The sequence below is a fragment of the Diabrotica undecimpunctata genome, chromosome 4 (genome assembly GCF_040954645.1).
Source record: "Diabrotica undecimpunctata isolate CICGRU chromosome 4, icDiaUnde3, whole genome shotgun sequence".
In the NCBI taxonomy this organism is placed as follows: Eukaryota; Metazoa; Arthropoda; class Insecta; order Coleoptera; family Chrysomelidae; genus Diabrotica; species Diabrotica undecimpunctata.
In genome coordinates this window covers 9,178,795-9,203,856 of record NC_092806.1, presented here as the reverse complement: position 1 = coordinate 9,203,856, position 25,062 = coordinate 9,178,795, and the positions used below count along the sequence as shown (strand labels likewise).

At 31.9% G+C, this 25,062-nt stretch overlaps 1 protein-coding gene across 1 annotated transcript; it reads left to right on the top strand.

Moving 5' to 3' along the window:
* Positions 1-7,336: 7,336 nt before the first annotated feature.
* LOC140439128 (uncharacterized) lies at positions 7,337-24,406 on the top strand. Its single transcript, XM_072528833.1, has 4 exons — positions 7,337-7,431; positions 11,751-11,815; positions 17,798-18,060; positions 23,902-24,406. Exons 1-4 carry the CDS (start codon positions 7,414-7,416, stop codon positions 24,168-24,170), a joined length of 615 nt encoding a protein of 204 aa, XP_072384934.1. The 5' UTR covers positions 7,337-7,413; the 3' UTR covers positions 24,171-24,406.
* The last annotated feature ends 656 nt before the right edge of the window (positions 24,407-25,062 follow it).

Below are 25,062 nucleotides of genomic sequence, written 5' to 3'. Positions count from 1 at the left end.
TTATCGGGAACTAACGTTGATGTTGATAAAAACACATTATTTGAAGCAGTAGCGCACCTAGAATTTGCCTCTGGGGGGGGTTTTGGTTGGTCACCAAAATTTTTTTTATGATGTTACCTCCATTTTGAGTCCTTAAAATGTGTAAGTAACAGTGTCGGAATAGGGTCCTGGGGGGGGTTCTAACCCCCAAAACCCCCCCCCCCCCTCGGTGCGCCACTGATTTGAAGACTTGGTGAAAAGTTCTAATAATTTAATTCTATTTGACTCATTTTTATTGACAATTCAGACATATATTATATATTTTAAAGTAGACGACTTTAAAATGATATTGCCAATATTGCTGAGTTGCGTTCCTGAGACGACTTTATTATAAGATAGTTTATTCTATTACAATATTCATCAGAAAAATTCATGGTATGTGATTCGTGTTTAAAAAAACAACCACCTGCCATGATTCGTGTTTAAAATTTTTCTGTTATCATGCGATATCGTAGAATTAGATCAAGATCTCGATTGTTGAAAAATTGTTTTATTTTTCGAACATTTTCTTCATTATTTTTTCCACTTATCTCTGTTTTTCGTCATTTTCTTCCAGACCAGTATTCTTGGTATTCTTGCATCGGTTTTAACCTCTTATAACCACTTCTTTTTTGGTCTTCCTCGTCTGCGTTTTCCACCAGCTCCTCCGGTTAATACTCTTTTTGCATGTTTGTTTGTGGACATCCTGTAAACATGTCCCATCCAACGTGCTCTTTGTGCTTTTACTTTTGTTATTATGCTTGGTTGATTGTAGAGCTCCATTACTTCCTAATTTGTTCTTCTTCTCCATATGCCTTTATTGTCCTTTGTCCCTCTATATTTCTTGCGTAATATATTTCGTTCCCATCGTTTCAATTTCTGTGTATTTTTCTAAATTAAAACCGAAGTTTCGCTGCCATACATCACAAAAGGTTGCTCACTTAAATTTAAACAGTTTGTTTAGTGCTCCTACAGCTTTACTTCCTTAAGTAATTCTTTTTATTTTAATATCTTCTTCGGCTCCATTTGAATGTATCACTCCAAGTTCAAGGTATTCGAATTGATCCATTTTTTCAAAACAAGATTCTCTACTTCCGCTACTTATGCTTAGATTATCTTCGGGCTCTATTTTCTTAGCCATAATTTAAAGTATTTTGGTTTATTCTTGTTTATACATAGTCCAAACTAAAATCTCCGATAATGTTTCCATTTTTTTGTGTATTCTTATGAGTTCTAATTTTAATCCCGCAATCAATGCAATATCGTCTGCAAAAGCGATAACTTGTTTCTTGTCTCTTGTAGTATATGATACCATATATATCTCTATACCACTTCGTCGTAGGATAGCCTTTACTATAAGCTTAAATAAAGTTATGGACAGTGGATCTCCTTGATTCAATTGCTTCCTTACCGTAAAAGTATCTGATAACCTTCCTTCCATGTTCATTTTATTTAAGGTCATTTCCACTAACTTTCTAAGTTTGGTAGGTATTGTTAATGGATCCATCGCTTCGTACAGTTTTTCTCTATCTATTGAGTTCAATGCCTTCTTAAAGTCTATAAACGCAATGTGCAAACCTAGATTTTGTTTGTAGCTGTTGTACAATATTTGTTTCATCGTAAAAATCTGATCAACTGTAGATCTGCCTACCTCTCCTAAACATTCCCTGATATTCACCTATATTATTTCACATTCAGAGTTCATGTATTGTATTTAAATAATTTTTAAATACTTGCATGAGCACAAAGAAACTAAATAAAACCTATCGAGTTCCCATGCCGTTCCTGAAACCAAATTGTTCTTTGCCCTTATCCTCTTCCTACTTTTTGTAAATATTATGTATTATTTTCAGAAATTCCCTTAACATATGGGAGATGATACTTCAGACGAAAGACATTACATTTTTTAGTCTTATTGGATTTATGAATCGGTAGAAAATTAGATGTCAGCCAGTTGTGGAATTTTGTATTATTTATATTAAGTATTATTGGAGATTTTTGCAAAGTTTTAATATTAAATTTATGTATATATATATATATATATATATATATATATATATATATATATATATATATATATATATATATATATATATATATATATATAATGTATGTATGTCCCTTGTTTGTTTTTCTAGTCTAAACCATCATCCCTTAAAAAAATTTGTTTAAGTAACGTAATAATTTTCTGTTGAATTGGTTTTAAATTTCTGAATGATATACGTTTTTCTTATGGATAAAACACACGTAGATATGTTCAATTAAACGACAGGATCTTGTCCTACTTCGCCTTTCATTTGTACATCAACTTATAGTAAATAGTTGACGACTAATTTTTTGCCGAATAGATGAGTCTACGAAGTAATATTCATTTAAAGACTTCGTACAAAAACTAGATATCCTGAATATCTCGTTTAACCACAAATTATTAGATATTGACTTTTACATTCATAGGAAATAGTCTGGTTATGTAATTTACATTCATTCTTAACATTGACACTGCAGTTTTTGGAATTTTATAGCTGTTTGTTTATTAATTATTTAATTATAAAATTGATTTCAAGATCAGTTCGTATTATGAGAATAAAAAGAATAATATAGCCATATTGTTGCTGTTCTTGATACATTCTTTGATGTAGGTATCTTATGTAATGATTTTTTATTCCCAATTTATTTTTTATTTATTTCCATTTTAGTCATTTATTCCTAGGTAAGTGTAGTTTCCAAGTCGATCTAATTTTATTGCATGTGCATCTTTTCTCATCACCAACACTTCTGCTTCATTTGCTATAGTGTTGTCGAATACAAGTATTTCGACTGTTAGTTGATGTTTACCTTTACTTTTTCTGCTGTGAATTTAGAAGTAGTACATATCCCTTTTACTATATACCTGAAACTCGCTAGAATTTCGTTAAGACCCTCCAGTTATCTATTTTGACTAAAAAAAAAGTGCTGAAAGATGCATCGTTAGTTAGGTACATTGCTGTAGCGTCACATCTTGTTGGCAAATATAGAAAATAATTCCTTAGGAGGTTACCGAAAGATATACCGTTAGGTGAAATAAGTTCCGTCTATTTTCGACCACCCAGGATAAGTAAAGACATCTCTCTATTGAAATATTTGTCTATAAAACGCATATCTTTCCAATTTTGTATCATTGGAACGATAACACAGCAAGGTCAAACGGCACAGCTATTCTAGTGAAAAAAAGGGATTATCCATACTAGAATACTAACACCACAACTTAACACTATGGAAGCAACAACAATTAAAGTGCAGATGAAGCAAGAAGATATCAGAACCACGACGATGACCTAAACGCGTTCCTGAATATAACAGAACTGTCTATAATTATAGGAGACTTGAACGCAAGCTCCCCAAATTGGAACGACAGAGCTACAAACAGAAATGAAAGACTCTTAAGCAACTACATGGAAAACAACGATAACACCATGGTAATAGGACCTATCGAACCGACACATTTTTAAGGAAATGCTCAACCAACCCATATAGATATTGTAGTTGCAAAAATCTAGAAATGCAAATTCTAGACAAGAATCCGACCACAATCCGATACTTCTGGAAACAAGAACATAGGAAGAAAACACCACATAAAAAAGAACCAGAAAGAAAACAAAATAGCCAAACTATACAAAACTTATGAGTATTGCAATAATCAACGTTACAGTGATCAAAACCCCAAAAAAATAAAGAAAAGAGTCCTAGAATTTAAAAACAATATACAAGAAGCACTTAGGAACAGCATTACAGAAGTAAAAACAAAAATAGTCATGGGAAGGTTTAGAGACATAAACCAGAAAATAAAAAATATTATAAGGGGAAGAACACAGCCAAAAAAAAAAGAGCTAGAAGAACAAGAAACCAGAAGGACAAAACAGGGCAAATTGGCTAAGCAGAGTAGTAAAAACGGCACTACAAGAACACTGTAGCCCCAAACGATGAAAACCACATCCAAGAGATGACAAAACAAGGCCCAAGTATGCAAAATATTTGGAAACTACAGAGAATTTTAAGAAACGGCAGAAAACCCATCTCCCTAATACACGGCGGGAATGGAACTGGGAGTCTACTTCATCGAGGAAAAAGCCAGAGTAATGAGGATGACTCTCAAGAGAGAGTGCACACTAATATATCACCACGACGAAGACATACACTTCATCGAAGAAGTCGAAGAACAAGAAGAAAGCCCCGAGGAACCAAACGAAATCATCCCTCCAACGTCTCCAGAGAAAATAAATAACATTATCAAAAACAGTTTACCAAAGAAAGCACCTGGTTTAGATAAGATAACAAACAGAGCTCTGAAATACTTACCGGCGAAAGCCATGGTATTTCTAACGAATCTAACAAACGCGATTCTGATATAAAGGCTCTTCCCAAATCGATGGAACGAAGGCACGTATATGTTCTCGCAAAATTACAGACCGACTAGTCTGCTCCCGGCAATCAGCAAAATAGCGGAAAGAATCATACTAAGCAGACTCTGAAACAGACCGATTAGGATTAATACCTGAAGCTCAGTTCGGCTTCAGAATACTCCAGCGAGCTACAAGTTCTCAGATTAACAGAGTACATAACAGCCGGATATAATGACAAACAATACACAGGAGCAGCCTTCCTAAATGTAAGTAAGGCATTTGATACAGTCTGTCATAAAGGCTTAACATATAAAATGAGAGAATACGGATACTTTGAGGGTATGACACGACTGGTCACGTCGTACTTGGGCAACCGGAGCTTCAGAATTCGAATAGGAAAAGTCCTGTCCGAACTCGTAACTGTCACCCTTACTGTATACAATATATACAGCTGACGTTCCAAGAACACCAGGAACACTACAAAGCCTTTATGCTGACGACACAACGATTACGTCAAAACATCGGAACCTGGACATAGCGATAAACAATCGACTAACAGTACTAGACAGCATATAATAATGGAACATCAGTGGAAAATTGCCATTAACTCCAAAAAAATTCAAGCTGACCTCTTCAAAAAACGCAGAGGTAACCCTGTACAAAAAACAGCAGTAGCCAGAGTTGCAATAAGAGGCGCAGGTAGAAAAAGTAAACTACGTACAAAAACAAAACTGAGACTGATAAACAGCATCGTATTACCCATATTAACTTATGCATCTCTCGCATGGGGACATATTAGCAAAACGTAAAGAAAAAAAAAGATACAAACGGACCACAATAACTGCCTACGTGAAGCAGTAAACGTAACTAGATACGTCGCAAAACGTTTCGTTTATAGAGATCTTTAACACATAGTAGTGATAGACACGATGGTCGAAAAAGCTAGAGTAAAGTTCGCAAAACTGGAAAACCATCCAACCCCAAAACCAACCAAAAAAAAACACCAAAGCCTGGGCACAAAGGGTCCACATCTTTAAGCACCGAGTAGTCGAACTGAGTGCAGCCCAGAGCGAAGACTTGAGGCCCGAGAAAAGCTTCTCACGCTAGCCTGCAATTGGTCGGGTAAGGAAACGGTGTTGGAGTTCTTGTAGCCAGGACTCTCACACGTAGAGCATTTGGCTGATAGTTGTGCAGCTATCGCTCATCAGAATACTATGGGGGAGAGGGGAGGGTCTGGAGCATTGTGACGCGGTGAAGTGATTCCTGTTTATACACGAGTTAGTACACCTCGCTCCAATGAATTGTTGCACCCGAAGGTTATTCCACAGTCTCACAGGCTGGGTTAAATCAAATTTCTTGTTTGCTTTCTTTGTTTCATTGTACGCCGCAGTTGAAGTTCGACTATTATGTTTTTGGGACCCCTGTCAAGATGTAAGATATTTTTTGTCCCTTTTTGTATTCTTTATATTTTTATTTTCTGTTCCTTCTATTTGATTTTGTATTTTCGCCATTTAATTAGGATTCAATGTTAGTTGAACGTTAATGTAACGTTATTCCAACGTTAGTCTAAGATTAAGTCCAAACGTAATATCAGTTAACTCCAAAGTTAGTACCAAGTTAATCCTCGGTAATACCAGATTGTCTCAAGGCGAAAGAAAAGTATTAAAGCGAATCTATGGAGCAGTCAATGATAATGAAGTGTGAAAAAGACGATATAACTACGAACTTTATAGAATATACCAGGAACCAGATATCGTAAAACATATTAAAATAGAACATCTGAGGTGGATAGGGCATGTAATGCGGATGGAACAAAATGACCTGGCTAGAAAAACGCTCCTTGATAGACTCGTTGGTCAGAGAAGAAGAGGAAGACCCAGAACAAGGTTCCTTGATAACATATTCAAAACATGAGAAATATGGGAATACGTGCTTATCGGAGAAAGACGTTGGATAGGGACGACTGGAGAGAAATTCTTGAGGGGGCTAGCACCCATGAAGGATTGTAAAGCCAGAATTATGATATTTTCTTTTCACTTTGTTTTGTAAATATCCCATTTCTGTTTTTTGGGGATTCAAACATTTAAAAACATTGAAGCCCTTGTTTGAGTGCGTTCTCTTCCTTGTTTTCTATTTTGTTGTCATTTTTACATGTTTATTACCTTTCTCGATATTTTCAAGTTTTCCTCTAGACCTCAGCAATTGATTTCTGCTTATCGTGTCATATTAAGTCCTATTATGTTCGCAGCATATCGTCTGTTTGTCTTAGGACGATATGGTCATTAGCTGATCTTCCCGCATTCTAAATTCGCGTTGGTATTCTCCTATTACTTGTGAGAATTATTCCAGTTTTATTTGTATACATTTGGCAATAATTTGTATCTTTTTCTTTTGGTGCCATGTACCTGTAGTGCATCAATTTTTATCGGCATGACAGACCTTTATACCACACTCAGAGCCTTTAAGTGCCTCTGCAAAAACATTCTTTACAGAGGTTAAACAGTACACAATATATAATATTACTTTATTAAAAGATAGCTTAAGCCCATAATTTACATGAAAAAGTTTTAGTAATTTAGTTAATAATTTTTATATTTATCTAAAAATAATACCAAAACAATTTATTCTTATTATTTTGTACATACTTGCTTCGCAAAAATATTTATTTATCATCAAATACATCGCTAAAATAATTGAAGATCCTGTTAATCTACAAACTCATTAACACACACCTATAGCGAAAATAACAAGATTCGAAAATGTGCAAATTCCAGACGAATAATTATAATACAATTTCGATACACTCGTTGACTCTCAGAATCTGCCCAGGGTAAATGCTTCGTTGCATTTTTCATCTACTTTCATGATTCCACCATTATGAATCTTTTCCCTTTCATCTAATCATAAAAAATGAGACATATAAATAGAGAGAGGCGAACTTGAAAGTTCACAACACTTTTGGATTTAGTTCAGTGCAAATCTAGCCAAAAGCTAGTTCCAGTCACATACTCACACCATGGCTTCTCGATTTTTGGTAAGTGTGCAAAATATACATATTTAATCAGAGGCAAAAACATCCGTTATTTTATCTAATTTAATAGTGCTTCATTAGAATTTGTATCGCAGAACTAACGATCTCATTTAAATTTTACTAGTTTATTAATTTTTTATTTATCAAACATTTTCTGCTGTTTTGTTATTAGTTCAATTTAACAGTAATTTTTTTTAATGATTATACAATTTTTTAATTATAAATATTTTCTATTATTTGTTTAATACAACTTAAGATCATACAGAGTATTATATTATTATTATTATTAGTCGTCAATTTTTTAGCTTCAATTATTTTCTGAGTTTGAATGGTTTTATGAATTATAACAATTAAAAATGCGTAAATAACTATATAAAAATATAATTTTTTTGCTTTTACCTAACATTAAAAACTATAATTGCTTAATATTTATAAATATTTTATTAGTCAAAAGTGCTTTTGTTTTATTTTTTAATATTGTTTTAAAAGTACAGTTTATTTATTGATTTTTAAACAACTACAATTGATTAATGTTTTTACCTTAGTATTAAGTTTTACAAAAAAAAAAAATTTTTATAATAAATCGTGTTCAGTTTTATTTACCTAATAATTTAAATGTTTTACTGCTATAATAATTTTCCTTGATATACTCGAAGAGATTGGAGCATCATTTACGTTTATCTGATTTTTTTTGGCATGTCGGTGCCAGTTTTTCATCTGATGCCTTTTCATTGGATAACAAGTCATCAAATTTTTGATCATTTTTTCATTATTGCTAATTTACAGCATGAAAAAGTTTGTTGTTTCCCCCAAATAATAAATTATATACTTTTAAATTGCTAATATATAAAAAATATGTACGTCAAGAAATTCAAAGAACTATCCAAGACATCATGTTCAGTACTTACTGGTTTTTATTTCATTTTTTATCTTTTTACATATACACAAAAGTCCTTTGATAATTTTTTGTTTTTGTTGTTTTTCAACAAAAACCCTTCTATCTACTTCTCGTTTAAATCATTTTCGTCAATTTTGCTTCTAGTCATATTTTCTGTCTATATTTTAACATTTTTTTAACTGCAGAATTCCATATGACCTAATGGTTGCCAATCTTTGCAGACTCAACCACAACCAAGTCAGCTGTTGTTTTTCTATGAAAAATAGAATTAGTTATACTTTTAGATCACCTCGTTCATTTGCTTTTGGCGTATTATCTTACTATTCTCAGTTACTTCCACTCTACCGCTTCTCCTGACGTCTTATTCAGGGCTTTCGAGGTCTCAGTCTCCTAAATCCCTAAACACTACTATACACTGGTCACTGCACAGTCACATCATCTTTTTCAATTTTTGCGAGGGTTGTTGAGTTTTTTTTTTGTAATAAGTAACTGACTGGTTTGTCCAATATATACCCCATCGCAATTTTGGCAGGAAATATCATATACATCGTGCGATTTTTTTTATTGAGGGGTTTTCATTTTTAGTATGGTACAATTCCTTTTCAAAAGATTATACCCTGTATGAGCAACTGTAATGTTATGTTCAAACAGGAGATGTGCAAGTTGTTCTGATAACCCTTTTATATAGAGAAGAGACATAGAATTAAAAAACTTACAATGAAGAGAAAACTTCCTTTGTTAAATGGTATAAAACATATTTTTTTTTTATTATTAATTAAAATGATTAATTTAAATTAATAAATTAATTTAAATTTGAGACATATAACTCTTCTTTACGTTGTTGTCTTTGCTGGTATTCTTATTATTGTAAAATATATGTATTCGTTACTTAAAAGTGTGTTCGATGAGGTGATGGGAGTATAAATTAAGTGCTTTTTTTGCATTTTTATGCACTGAGTCTTTTGTTAAGGTCGTATAATCTGATAAATCTGTCGATGCCGATAATTCCTGATTTCTTTTGAAACAAGGGATGATAAAAGTTGAAAATTTGATATCTTGGTGACCAGGTTTTTTTGGTGTACCATGAAGTGGTTATAGCACTATTTTTTCTATGTAAAATCAGGTAAAGAAAATTTACTTGACCATTTTTTTCAACTTCTAATATGAACTTTAGTTTTTGGTGGAAGTTATTGAATTCATTTAATATAATATCCATTTTATCCTCTGGTGTTGTACTCAAACAGTCATCTATAAACGAGAGAAAAAAGGTATATCCAAATCTATTTTAGAACAATTTCTTGGTGCTCTATAACTAATTGAGCAGTAGCCCTAGATATGCTAGCACCCATAGCACATCCATCTGTTTGTTGGAAGCTTTTCTTTTGATAGAGGAAATATGTTAAGCTTTTTTTCAAAAACGTATTCATACAAGTGAGCTTACCTGCCAATTTTATTCGTCCATAATTATTTCGTTTTTGTATAACTAGAAATGGAAATAGATTTTCTATTTTCATTTGAACTACTTCTTTTTCTATATTTTAAAGTATATTATTTTATATAATAAAATTAATTAAAATATAGAAGTTCTTTCTATATTTTAATTAATTTTAGTATAATTATCTTTTTCGTTCTGTTGATTTTGATAACTCGTAATATCAAGATTGAGTTAATGTTTTTTCAGTCTAGATATTTTTAGTCATCCAGCCTTTTCTTCTGTTTTACTCTATATTATAAATTGTAGTATATCTTTATATTGGCTGCAATTAAATTCTCCACGATAGTTTTTTCCAACTTTTCTAAGAACTTCCTTATTTCCCATGTATCGTATTCAACGAATTTTTTTAGCATCCTTCCAAAAATCATCCATATCTCAAATGCGCCAATCCTGTTTGTGGTATATAGAAAATTCTGCGTTTCTAAATATTGCTTACTCTAGGTTGGTCCCAATTTAGGTTCTAACATCTGCATCAAGGTTTTTGATTTGCAAACAAACTATCTGCATTTTTCCTTCTTCTTGTGCTCTGCTCGATTATCGTGCGTTGGATATCAGATTGGCTCTACTAATTTTGTTCATGACAGCTTGGAAAAGGGATTCAGAGGATCTGTTTAACCACTCTTTTAGGTTTCTTTTCACTCTTTCCAATACAGAGCATCATGTTAACATGGTTTTTTTTTAAAGTATTGTTGACTGATATTTCTGAATGTTTTTAAAAGCTTCATCAATCCCTACTTTGTTTCATAGCCTTGTTTTTATTAATATTATATATTATTAATAAATATTGCATAGAAATATTAAATATTATATTTTTCTTCTTCTTCTTTTTCCTCTTTATAAGCAATTCTGCTTGTTCATTGGCGGATTAATACCTCTATGGAAGGTTGTCACTCCATCTTTTACGTGGTCGTCCGATGCTTCTTCTGCCGATTGGTGACTTATCTCTTGCTATTTTGACGACACGGGTCTCCTCCATTCTGCTTAGGTGGTTATTTTGTGTCTATTCATTTATACACTGTACGTTATATTTTCTTCTAATGTCTTTACTTTTCTTTCGATCTATCAGCGTATTTCCTGTAATTCTTCTCAGTACTCTCATCTCTGCTATTTCCAGTAGCCTTTGCATTGTGGCCGTGTCGGATCTTGTTTCTGAGGCATATGTCATTATTGGTCTTACACTGGCTTTATAAATTCTTGACTTCATCTCAGTGTTAATGTGTCTGTTTCGCCATATAGTGTTATTAAGGCATCCTGCCCATCTATTTGCTTTTTGTACTTGATCTCTCACTTCTTTGTTCAGGTCCCCATAGCTAGACAGTGTAATTCTCAGGTATTTTATTTCCATTACTTGATTAATACTAATGCTATCAATTTCTATTTTACATCTGGTTGGTTCTTTACTGAATACTATTATTTTAGTTTTCTGAGATGAGATTGTCACATTAAATTCTTTTACTCTTATGTTAAATGTGTGGACCAGTCTTTGCAGACTATCTTCATCTTGGGCTATCAATATTGCGTCGTCTACGTAACAGAGTATTTTTATTTCTTTGTTTCCCATTCTGTATCCTTTTCTTTTGTTAGCAGTTTTGATGATTTCATCCATGATCAAATTAAAGAGCACGGTGCTAACGAATCCCCTTGTCTTATTTCGCTGCCTATTTCTATAGGTTCTCTTAGTTGTGTATCTATTCTGACTTCCATTTTGTTGTTTTGGTAGATATTTTTATAATATTTAGAGCAACTTCTCTATTAAACAGAATATGGATTACATCTCTGAGTCTTACTCTATCAAACGCTTTCTTTAGGTCAATCAGACACAGATATGCTGGTCTATTATACTCTAGTGAAATTCTATATTATTTTGACAAATTATAAGCTATAGAAAAATTGTAAAACCGTAATTAAATTGTTAAATTTTTATTTCAGATTGCTTCATTCCTGGTGTTAACCCTTCTAGGACTCTGTTTAGCAGGTGGTCACGGAGGAGGAGAGTAAGTAATAATAATCACTCCCGAATTATTTGTATTTTGATAATCAATTATTTATATTAACGGTATAGTACATACACTTGTTGTATCAATTAATTTAAGGAACTCAATACGTCAGTTTTTGTTACAAAATGTTCATAGCTAAAGTTATAGTTGTATTTTTGTGGTTGCAGTCAACAAATTAAAAAAAAATATGGAAGAATCTTTAAAAACACTAACGTCAAGAATAAATGTCATTTTTTTATTATCAATATTTTTATTATGAAATACCAGCTGTTCCTGTTCTTGGTAGAATATAATGAAAATCATAGTTTCATTACTTCCAGAACCAGATAACTTGCTTTGCTTAAAACAATAGACCTAAGGAACTGAATCAATTTGATATTTATGACATAAAATGTTTACTAAACTTCCCACTAAACTAAATACAATAGAAGTATAAGCCGTATTTCTGTATTTTAATAGTATTACTATATATTAATGTCCACAGTTTTCAAAATATTCCTTTTCTCCAGTTGTTTCTGTCCTGCTAATCTCCGTCTTGTAATTTTTTTCTTTTCATTGTCTTCCCTACTTGATCTCTAAGCGATTTTTGAGAAAATGCCAAGTCGAAGAAGAATGTGATGGCCTAAAACCCTAAGAGAATAGTTTAACAGATCATCTGCATCCCTCTTCGGAGCTGTCGTCTACAAAATTAGACTAGCCAATTGGCTAGCCAACGCACATTAATCCAGCATGGCAGAGAAAGAAGATGATTTTTGAGGTCTTGCATCTCAGCATCTTGAGACCACTCTTCGGACATATCAATACCAGGCTAGTCTTGTTTTTCAATAAAATCTATTATATCGGAATTTATTCACATATCTTCGCTTTCTTTGCAACTTCATCTTCGTTTTATTTTTTTATTAAAATATATTGACTTTGCTTGTATTATTTCTTGTTGAGTTTTTAAGACTCTTAGGTTAGTACACGTTTTTTCACTATATTTTATGGTTTATTTTTGTTTTTTAATAGTTTTATTTTGTCTTTCCTTTTGCAAAATTATTTACAAGCATACAAATCCATGGTTTAAAGATTGCATTACATTTTAGACTCCTTTTTATTTGGATTATCTATAGATGTAGCACGTGTTTTTCCAGCACTACTGTATTTATCATTTACAGGTGATAAAAGATTGTTCATTCGACATAATTAAAATTCCAAGGAATTAATACTTTATGTATGTTAATCATAAAATGAAATGTTTACTTGTTGTATAACGGCCTCACAGTCGAGTAAATGAACTTTTCCAACTATTTTGTATCGCTAATTAAATGAAATGTTTACATGTTAATTAACGGACTCTCCTCATTAAGTAAATGAACTCTTCCAACTATTTGGTGTTGCTAATTTCGTAATGTTTTGCTCTGCATTTAACTATAAAGAATAATTTATGCAACACAAGTTTAGATGAGAAATTTATTAGGTATTCACCTTAGAAAGATTGTCTTCTTATTATTTTAATATAATGGCAAACACAGTCATCGAAAATTCTCGAATAAATTTCATAAATTAGCTTCACATCACACATTCAGTTGAAATATATTGACTATATTTCTTGATGATATCTTTTTGATACCTATCACAAGTACACACAGTTTTAAACTGTAAGGTACATACAGTACCTTACAGTTTATCTAACTACATTTTCATAATCCTTCCTGCTCCTTCGAGAGATTTTCAATAACACAATTCCTTATATTAGCTGATAATGTCTACTTTGAATATGCCCTAACCATCTTGACTCGTGTTCTCTCTTTTCAGCATAAATTGGTGCCACTTCTAGACTTCCTCTAATATATTCGTTCTTAATTTTAGCCTATTTTGACACTTCACTTACCAATCGAAACTATTTCAGTTTTGTCACATTCCAGCATCATTCGTGAACTTTTAAGACTGTTCATTGGAATCTTTTCGCAACACAAAACACCTCTAGCCAGCTTCTTATCTCTCATAATTATTTTGATCAGCTGTATATTTAGGCAGATCGGCCTTTGGATATGATCCGTAAATCTTAACTCCCCTAACTGGGAACGATTTCCGAAGTGGAAATTGAAACGTCAATAAACGTACTTTAACCTTTAATTGTGACTTATTCCCATTTAAATAGTAATTAATTTCCCCTAACTGGTTTAAACTAGCTTATTACCATTAATAAATTATATATTAGATAAGTTTAGAAATAGTTGTTTTAAAAATGTCTTAATAGTATTTACATGTATCAACAACAGACTGAACATTTTGTGCCGTTAGAAACTTTCGATAATTGGCAGATGTCAACATTCAATTATAAAATAATAGTTTTTAATGTATACTTTCAATCTTTTTTCATCAAAAAAATTAACAAAATATATTAGGCAAATTTAAAAATAATTGTCTTGAACTTTTCTCAATGATATTTACATATATCAATAACAGACTGAACATTTTGTGTCATTAGAAACTTTTTGATAATTGACAGATGTCACTATATCATCGTAAAATAATGGTTTTTAATGTATACTTTCAATCTGAGTCTTCAAAAAATTATATATTACATACATTAAAATAATAAATAGATATAAGATCAATAGGAAAGTTGTTTATATGTATTTACAATGTAATAAGTTTAGTCAACCGAAATGGGAAGTGACCGTGACAGTCCAACAGATACAATAAAGTTATTAAAAATTCAGAGCGAAAACCTTTAATTAATTGCTATATTAGAAAGCGAATTTCTTTTTTGATGCTGTCTAGATCACTTTCACTAAAGCAGTTGAATTATGAATAATTATTTCCCAATACATTAAATCATCTACTAACTTGATAACTTCTGCTGTTTTATAGTTCGAACAAAGAGATATTTCATTCAAGATGCATCTGGTGGCTATCTGTTGTTTATTACTGTAAATTAAGTAAATTGCGAATATGGAAAAGGTAGTTTTTGCTACTTTGTCATAAAATGTTCAGAGAAAGCGTACGTTTTATGATTAGTCGTTTAAATTAATACAGTTACTAATTATGTACAAAGAACTTAAGACTTTTTTCTTTTTTTTTCTCTTTTACAATATACAAGTTGCAATTTACTTTCCGAATTTTATGGATGATTATCTTGCAGTGAACTCTTTCGAACTTATTAGAACCCGCTCAAAGAATATTATTACATGATCAGATTGACAATATTTCTCTTTTGATTTATCATGTTTATCTACCTAAATCTTTATCAACTCATACTTTCGCAAGGGTCCACGGTATGATTAGATTATTGACTCTTTTATTTTCATATTTGATGTTTTTTGTGTCCTGATATTTTGGCTTTACTATTTCTACTCTGATATTTCGTACTTTCATTTTTTCTCTAGTCCACTAATTTATTTTCTTCTTTTTATGATTTATATTTAGCATTTTCTAATAGAACTGTTAATGCTTAAAAATATATGTGGCCCCTAATCCCTATTTCTGTTTTTATATCGTCTTAATTGGGTGCTTCGTAATTTTGTAGACAACTTTGAATGTCTTCTTGGTATCCTCTGTAAACACTTCTGGACACAATACTTGGTCTTAAGGATTTCTTTAAGTATTACTGATTATCCTCTTGTATTTTTATTTTGCAGATTGTCTTCCTATCAGGTACAAGAACTTTTTTTTCTATCATTTTGGTGACCCGTTTTTTTATATGTCCCCATGAACATTTTTAACGCCCTTTGAAATCTTTTAATTTTCATCCATCCATCCTATGGTTCTACAGCCCAATTCGAGTCCTTGCCTCTCTCATCAAACCCCTCCATTCATTACGATCTGTAGCCATTGTCCTCCACGATCGACTGCCAAGGAGATTTCTGGCGTCCTCATCCACGTCATTCTCCCATCTCTTTCTCGGTCTTTCAAAAGGCTTTTTCCCTGCATTCTTGCATTTAGCAGTTGTTTTGGAAGCCTGTTTTTTCCACCTTAAAAACTCTGTAGGTGGATATACTGAGATAAAGTTGGTTTTTTTAAGTAAGTTATCAAGGATAACTTAAGAAACGAAATGAAAATGGAGCGAAATATCAATGATGACATAGAAAGAAAGCAATTAATCTGGTTCGGACATGTTAAAAGAATTCCAGAGTACAGATGGCTTAGAAAAGTACTGGAATGGATCCCTCCTGAAAGAAGAAAGAGAGGACGACCAGGGAGAAGTTGGTGCAATGATATTGATAAAGCAATGGGGAGAAGAGACTTAGAAGAGACAACTGCATATGACAGAAAAAGATGAAAATTGGTGGCAGAGAAGCGGCGACAGACGTAATGAATCCGTTAATATTATATATATTATCAAGGATAACTTGCTTAAAAGTGAGCAGTTGGTCGATGTTTGATCTTCCTTGTCTTAATTCTGCGATGATCTTTCCTGCGATGGGTTGTATTCTGTGGTTAAATATACTGGTAAATATTTTATATCCACAACGTAACAAGGAGATTTCTCTATAGTTTTGACAGAGGAGTTTGTCGCTCTTTCTATAAATTTTCTGTTAGTTATCTACGTTCTCCTTCTCTGTATCTTTTCTTTCTGTTAGTTTTTAACTGCCTAAACTAACTTCCTGCTGTCTTCACTCAGTTTATTCTTTTTTATTCTTTTAAAAAAATATATTTTTTGCATCTTTTATTCCGGTCACACAGCCCTCGTTAAGTTTTTATGCCCATAATATTGTTTTCCATGTACCAGTTTTTAACTTCTCTTTGATACAGAGCCAGAATTTAAAAGTAGATTCATTTCATATATGTATGTATGTATGTATGTATCGTTGCCACTAATTAAAAATGGATTTAAAACTTCAGTTATATAGAAAGAATATTATCTTCGGCATAATAAAATCTTGTTTTTGAGAATCTAGTTTGAATTTGCTCAGCTCTATTTTTATTTTAATTTTTCGTCTACGTCTTTTCTCATACTCATGTCTACTCATTGAAGTTTCAGACTAATTTTGTTGTGTTTTTTTGCAGAAAAATGCTAACTAGTATGGTATAATGGGTTGGATGTTCTTGGAGCGCTTCAGTTACATTTTTATAGAAAAGTTCGAACTCCTTGTCATCGTAGCATGACGTGGTAGCATGTACTTATATGATTTATGTTTCTTGACTTAAATTTTAACATAATGTATACTTTTGAAGCGAAGCTTCTATACATCTATTATCATCATCATTCAGCCTTTATTTATCACGTCCACACGAGAAAGTGGGAACAAGAGGTTTATTGTATTTTATAGATTTTTCAATGAGTGTCTTTATTGTATGGAGGTGATCATTAGTACCATAATTTAAACGGAATCCTGCCTGCTCTCTCGATTGGCAGAAATCTAATTTTTTCTCCAATCTGGATGTCACTAACCCAGTGAAGAGCTTTTATATGTGATTCCAACTACATACATCTATAGATCTATAGAAAAGAATATTTATCAATGAAAGATTCGATTCGTATCGATTGTCAAAATTTAAAACTCATAAATGGCATCCAGTTAATATTAACAATATTGAATCATCATGTTTGAATTTGTCAAGTCTGTCAGAAGTAAACAGCGCATGCTTTGTTAATACCTTAGCAGCTGGCGTTACAAGCAAACATAATAATTTATTTTTGTACACTTTTAATGTTTTTTGTGTTCTGAGAATGCCCTTTGTAGACTATAAAGCCTTTTACGGCATCTCCAATGCCTTTATCGTTTCTGGAGTGGAACTTGTTACGTTTTCTCCTGTTCTTCTTATATCTCTAAAATCTACAACGCGACGTTTCATTGTATGTATTTCAGTTCTTCTTTAAATTCTAGTAATTTATAATCTTATAAAAAAGTTGTAAGAAGCTTCTTGCAATTATGATCTAGATTGGCAGCCTGGTAAATTGATGTTAATATCCAAAACGAAACACTACAATATTGATTTACTATTTGTCAATTTTAAACAATACTTTTATTGATTTTTGGTTGTTTTTAGACACAAACGAGTTATCATCCACGTCCCATTCAAAGTGAAGCACATTCACCACACCCACACAGTCGTCAAGCACGTCGGCCATGAAGGCGGCGGCGGCGGTGAAGAATACAAAGTCATCGGTTACTCCGGAGGCATCGACGATGGTGAAATCGTAGCCCACGGAGGTGGAGGTGGCGGTGATTTTGGACACGGACACGGATGGGAAGGTGGAATCGGAGGAGGTAGCATTGGAGGCGGCCACGGAATCGAAATCGGGCACGCAGGTAGATAGAGCGTACATCTAACTCACTTCACTTTCTAACTGTGGGCTCTTCTTCTTCTTTTATACTAATTGTTTGTATCAGACTAATGTGTAAAAATGTTTGTATAAAATATTCTATACTAAATTCTAGGAAAATTTTATTGTAGATAACTGTAACTAACTACTTTAGTTCATTTGTTCATTCTAATTTCTTAATTCTTGTATTTTTATTTATAAAACATCATTATTCTTAATGTACAGTGCTCATTTACTGGTGAAGGTCTCAGTTTTGTTCTTTAAAAATTGTGTTTTGAAAATAATAACAATGTAATTGCACTGTTTTATTATAATTTTCACTAATGATTACCATATTTCTTATTTTCATACACAAAATTCGAAGTTATAAGTGGATTAGTGTATAATTTATTTGTCTACATTTTGACCTTAAGACAAAAACTTTCGAGAGAAGGTTATTGTCTGAAATAATTCCTGGGGACACATATACATCTGTCTCTTTCATAGCTTTGAGATTCAAGATTTAAATTCTTAGTGAATATGTCTTGATTCCTTATTCATTTGTCCCTTATATTCAAGTAACAAAATATACTATGTACCTATAAATATTATGAATGAGTAAGGTTAGATTAGTATCCAATATGTATCATATTTTTGTTTATTTTTGATTACACTGGTACAATACAGTACCTATTGGGTTTTCTAGAAAATAACTGTTATTCGTATTCTTATCCCATAAATTCCTATAAAAATTTATTTCCCTTCTGTGCTAAAAACAATTCAGGTATTGATTGTTAAGTGTTCTCTCATCCTTATTTTTTTTTAACAGAATTTAATAAAATTAGATATCATACACGAATAAAGTCAGTTTTAAAACAGAGACACATTTATGTAAATTAGCACTGTATTAAATCTCTTAAAATTTCTATGGTTTGGTGAACTATAACCATAATTACTATACTTAAAAATAAACTCTATACCCTAAAAATATATGAGAAATACTGCACCTAGCTTAAGTTTAGTCAAATTGAGTAGATAATTATATAACTTAATAATTTTCTCAGGCACCTCGACTTTTTGCAGCTGTTTATACATTTGTTGCCAACTCCATTCCTTTCAATTTTATTAGTTCTCCTCTTCATTGTACTATACTTTCGTTTACGTATATTAAAAAGCCTATGTGCATAGTTCATGCAACACAATAATAAAATTATTTTAACCAAAATTTTTTTCTACAATTGCATTAATTACCATAACAGTTGAGACGCAAAATTTAGAAAAATGAATACTAAATAATTCATTTATATAATTTTCAGTTATTTCTTCCCTTTTGTCATTAGCCTATACTCTAATTTATGGTTTAGGAAGAAACATATACTGTGTGGAAATTAATGATATACGTGCCACAAATATTACTGATTTTTTAAAATTTGTATCGAACACATATACAAAAATATTTCGGTCCAAACATCTACAATTTGCAACCAATCTAAAGCCAGGTGACTAGTTTCTCATTTTTTCTTATTTTTGTTTGTATATAGATAAACTTGTACCTGTTTTTGTTAAACTTTTATTGTTAAATAAATTTACTAAATAAGAGAATCGTTTTCTTAAACAGTTGATCATATATTACGAATAATATAGATCTAAATTTACAATTACAACAAAAGTAATGTGAAAGTGCTTATTTAAGACTCATTGGCAATATTTTTCGTCCAATAAAACATATTTGGTTCATTCCATACTCCAAATTTTTCCATGCTGTGATACATATTTTTTTCAGTTTTCATGACTTTCTAAGTCTTCAGCTAATTTTATGATCTATTTTTCTACAGTTCTCTGAAAAATTTGGTCTTACTTCCTTGGAAAAGTCTTTAGTCACTACTTTCTACTTCTAATTTTTACTACTTTCCCACTTTCCCTCACTGTCGATAGAACTGATACAACGACATGTCTCTAAATCAGCTCTTATAGTTATCGCCCAATACTTTTTTATCTTTAGGTCTTTTTCTTCCATAGCATGTGTACCGATTTACCATTTTTTCTCTTCGAAATGAATGTATTACTCCTGAATAGCTACAAAATCTTTTTTATCTCGGATGATTCACCAATTTTAATGTTTCAGTGACCTTTTCGCCACTCTATATTTTTAATTTTTGTCGTATTTATTAATTCTTCTTGTTTATTCTAAGATGTATTGACTATATCGACATCAAATTTCTTCATATTTCTAAGGAACATCTTGATACTGGATATGGATATGGATTTATAATTTAGAATTTTGCAATTGTTCTTAACTAAGTCATCAAGTCAGTCTACATTGATTTTTCTTTGCAGTTCATTTATTTTCTGTCCCTAAGTTTTATCTCTCATTCTAAATATTTGTCTCTATTTTAGCTTTTGTTCATTGAAAACAACGCCCAATTCAGTTCTATTCTTCTATGAGTTGTACTGTTTTTTCTTTTCATTTTCATGACCTTTGTTCTTATTTCTAAGTTGCTCTATATTACTTGCTGTCAATTTTTAACATATCGTTTCTACTCTCTCTTATTTTTATAAAACGTATTAGAATTATTGAACATTTCAAAGAAATGTTACTTAAAAAATATTCTTCTTCTTCTACTTCTTCCTCTTAATAAGCAATTTTGCTTGTTCATTTGAGGATTCTATGGAAGATATTGGTGACTTACCTCTTGCTATTTTGTCTACACAGGTCTCTCCCATTCTGCTTATGTGGTTATTCCATTCTTTTTTTCTATTTTGTGTCTATTCATTTATACACTGTACATTACATTTTCTTCCAATGTCTTCACTTCTCTTTCGATCTCTTAGCGTATTTCCTGTTATTCTTCTCAGTACTCTCATCTCGCCTTTTCCTGTAGCCTTTGCGTTGTAGCTGTGTCAGTTCTTATTTCTGAGGCATATGTCATTATTGGTCTTACACTAGTTTTATAAATTCTTGACTTCATCCAGTGTTAATGTGTCTGTTTTGCCATATAGTGTTATTAAGGCATCCTGTCAGTTTATTTGTTTTTTGTACTTGATCTCTCACTTCTTTCTCCAGGTTTTCAGAGCTGGACAGTGTAATTCCCAGGTATTTTATTTCCATTACTTGTTCAATAGTGACGTCATGAATTTCTATTTTATATCTAGTTGGTTCTTTGCTGACTACTATTGTTTTAGTTTTCTGAGATGAGATTGTCATATTAAATTCTTTTGCTCTTATGTTAAATCTGTGGACCAGAGTATTTTTATTTTTTTCCCATTCTGTTTTCTCTTCCTTTGTTAACACTTTTGATGATTTCATCCATGATCAAATTGAAGAGCATGGGGCTCAATGAATCCCCTTGTCTTATGCCACTGCCTATTTCTATGGATTCTGTTTTCGATAGTTTTTATAATATTTAGGGGAACTTCTCTATTATACAGAAGATGGATTACATCTTTGAGTCTTACTGTGTCAAACGCTTTCTTTAGGTCAATCAGACACAGAAATGCTGGTCTATTATACTCTAGTGAGAATGATTTAAAACGCTTTAAAATACGTTAGTGAGCTCACAATATACTCTTTGGCTCTGTTAGCTCAATCTTTGGCCTGTTTTGACTCTTGTCTGGCTGGACTATGGTATTTCTAAAATATTTTAAGAACTAAACATATTACTGGTACTTAAGTCGACTCATATAAACAGCTGGTACAGCATCCATCTGGCTTATTGTACATTATTATTAGCATTTCTTCTTTTTCTTTGCTATCTTCCTATTCTATTGTGATTGATTATCAATCTATTTTTAAATAGTCCTTGGTCCTTTTTTCTTGTCTCTACTTAGTATTCTTATCATTTATAATTTATCAGAATGTTCGTTTCATCCTTCCTTACATTTGTATCGTCCAAATATCTTCTTGATCATCATTATTCTAGTTTTACAACTCTATGTGAGTCATAGCCTATCAAGAAATCTTCATCGATGTTATCAGAATCTAATATCTTCTTATTCTGTATTTATATAAAAATATATTGTTATTGTATAAGTGACCAACTGTTTCAAAGCCTCTGTCTATATCTCTCGCTAACTTGGTATATATTTTTTAAAGAAACCTTCTTGTGCCTATTGCATTTTTAATATTTTTCTCTAGCTTTGGTCTTCCTTGCTTTTTTTCCTTGGTTTTCCAATTTCAAGTTACTCTCGGTAGTCCGTTTTCCTTCATTGGATATTTCATATTCATTCCTTTGGATATTTTACATAAAATTCGTTCACTTAATCCCTGCACCCCCATCTTCATGGTGTTTAATCTTTTTTTTGTAAAATTCTGTCTATCTCCCTAGGTTCCCTATTATAGATTGGGGTACTCTACAATTTTGATGTATATTGATCTTCTCTTTAGTAATTTTTTCTCCTTGATTTTCTGTTTATCCATTTCTTAGTTATTTATATTTGTTCTGATGTATATATAGTCCTCACATCCTTCTATTTTTTGTTTCCGTCATGTAAAACGCACTTTATGCTTGAGGTAATTCTTGACAAAAGTTTTATAAAAAATGTTATTTAAAAAATTCTTTATAAAAGGTTTATTTATATAAAAACCCTATCTCGCTACATCACAGAACGTTTTCGTAATGATTATTCCATTACCAGTGCTTTTCTAGGTATACATGTTTGAAGCCACTAAATACATGGGTAAAACCAGTTAAATAGAGTTAAATTAATTTTAGGTTACATTTTTTCTGATAAAATTAAAGGATGTGGAAGTTATACATGGAATTAACTTCATGGCAACGTAGGGCTTAAGCACTGGAGCTGCTGGCCCTTATACAAGGTATCTATTACAACTTGTTGATACCAACTGGAGTTTTATACAACGCTTTAAACCAAATATATCTTCTTCTTCTTTTTTTACGTTCTTATTAGAAAATTCTGCGTTTCTGTTTCCTTGATTGTGATCCAAGGAAACATTTCCTATGAGACCTTATTTCAGTTGTATAACTCATTATTGTTCTTATAACCATTTTGTAAATTCTTTTCTTAGTTTCGACATCCTAGATATTTGAATATTTTGCTGCTTTAATGGCTTTGTGTATTTCGTTGTTTTACTTCTGTAGTCATTATTTTCTACTGTAAGTATGACTGCATACCATAGATTTCCATCTTATACCTTTTACTTCTCTTCGCAGTTTCAATTATTTTATCCATTATGAGATGGAGTGGAGTCTTAAGGAGTCTCCCTGTCTTATACTTGTGCCTGTGTCTTTTCCCTCTGTCATTTGTCCATATATTCTGACCTGTATTTTGTTGCCATTGTTGTTCATACTCATATTCCATCGATAATTACTTTGGTTAAAACTTTTGACGTTATTTGTATCATGGTGTTTAATAGATTGATTCCTCTATAGTATTCCCGTTCTTTTTTGCCACCTTTTTAAACATCAGAATTAGTACGTCCTTTTTCCATGCTTTGGGTACTTTGTTGTATTGTAATATTTTGTTAATGTATTTTGTTTAGCTGCGCTAATTAATCTGTCATCATTATTTTGTAATATTTTGTTAGCTCTGTCGCTATGTTAATGCTATTCCGTCTATGCCTGTAGCTCTTGTTTTTTAATTTTCTTTGTGCTTCCTCCACTTACACTGTTCTTATTCTGGCTTGCTTATTAGTTGTAATTTCCAGTTGTTCTGGTTCTGCTGGTAACCAAATATGTATTTGACAAGTTTATATTTGCTGCTCTGCTCCGAAGATATTTCAATAACAAAAATATTAATAATTATATAACAGTTAAAAAAATTAATTAAAATGATAACTTAGTACACAATGTACATATTTGAGCTAATTTTTGTATGGATATAATTTCAGGAGGTCAAGAAGGAGGAATTGGTGGTGGTCACGGCTATGGCCATGGTCTCGAATCACAAGGGAGCGCCTTAGGCGGACACGGAGCAGGCTTAAGTGATGGCGGTATCGATTATTCAGCATCAAGTCACGGTCTTGGATCATACGGCGGTGGCGGTTTCGACCAGAACTCCATTTCGCAAGAGGGAGGACACGACTTCAGTGGAGGCCTAGGAGCAGAAGGAGGCGGTTACGAAAGTGCGGGAAGCGCAGGGCACGGTGGCTACGAATAAACCTTAAGTAGTTATTATTATTTCTTGTTAAAAGTACCAAGACTAGTCTTCTTTGTTTTTGTTGTTGTAATAGTTGTAAATGTTTTTGTGAATATTCATGTTTGAAGTTGCAAAATGTACTGAGGATATTTTCTAAAAATATTTGCAGGTATTATGGTTGTTGTATAATATTATTTATTAGTTGATAAGCTGTTACTTCTGTACCTAATAAAGCTATTTATGTTTCTCTTATAAAATGATTTTTATTACAGTCTACTTCTTCCCTGTATTCGCTTTATTTAAATGTTTCGTCTAGCCAGAGCTTTTTTTTAAACTTTTGTCTTTCGTCTATACAATTGCGCGAAAAAAAATGTGAACGCAAGCCATAATTTAAAGAGGAAGTTAGTTTAGATAAAAAATTCTTCAATGATGATCCATTATCATTTATAATTAGACTATGTGTTCCTGCCACCGATATTACGTACTCTGTATCTACTTTGGCGTTTATATCCCCTAATATTATTTTGATATCATGGGCATAAGTTTGTGTCTGGTTGATTTAGAGAGTAGTAGAATCTGTATCATTTTCTGATGCTTCTTTGGTTGGCGCATACACTGAGGATATAGTTAAATTGGACTATTTATCCCTTAATATTATAATAGATTCTTTTATTGGCATATTTAAAGTCTAATAGCTCTGATTGCAGTATTTCATTTATAACAAAGCCACTAAGTGATCCAATATCTTCAGAAAAAAAGTTGGCTTTATAAAATCGTCTTCAACGGATGTTTAACTATTTTACAAATATGAGTTATCATTCTTTTTCGTTGTCACTTAGGCTAACAAAACAATATCGCTTGTCTTATATCAAAAAATAACTCTCATCTTAGAATATCACTTATCTCGTTGTAA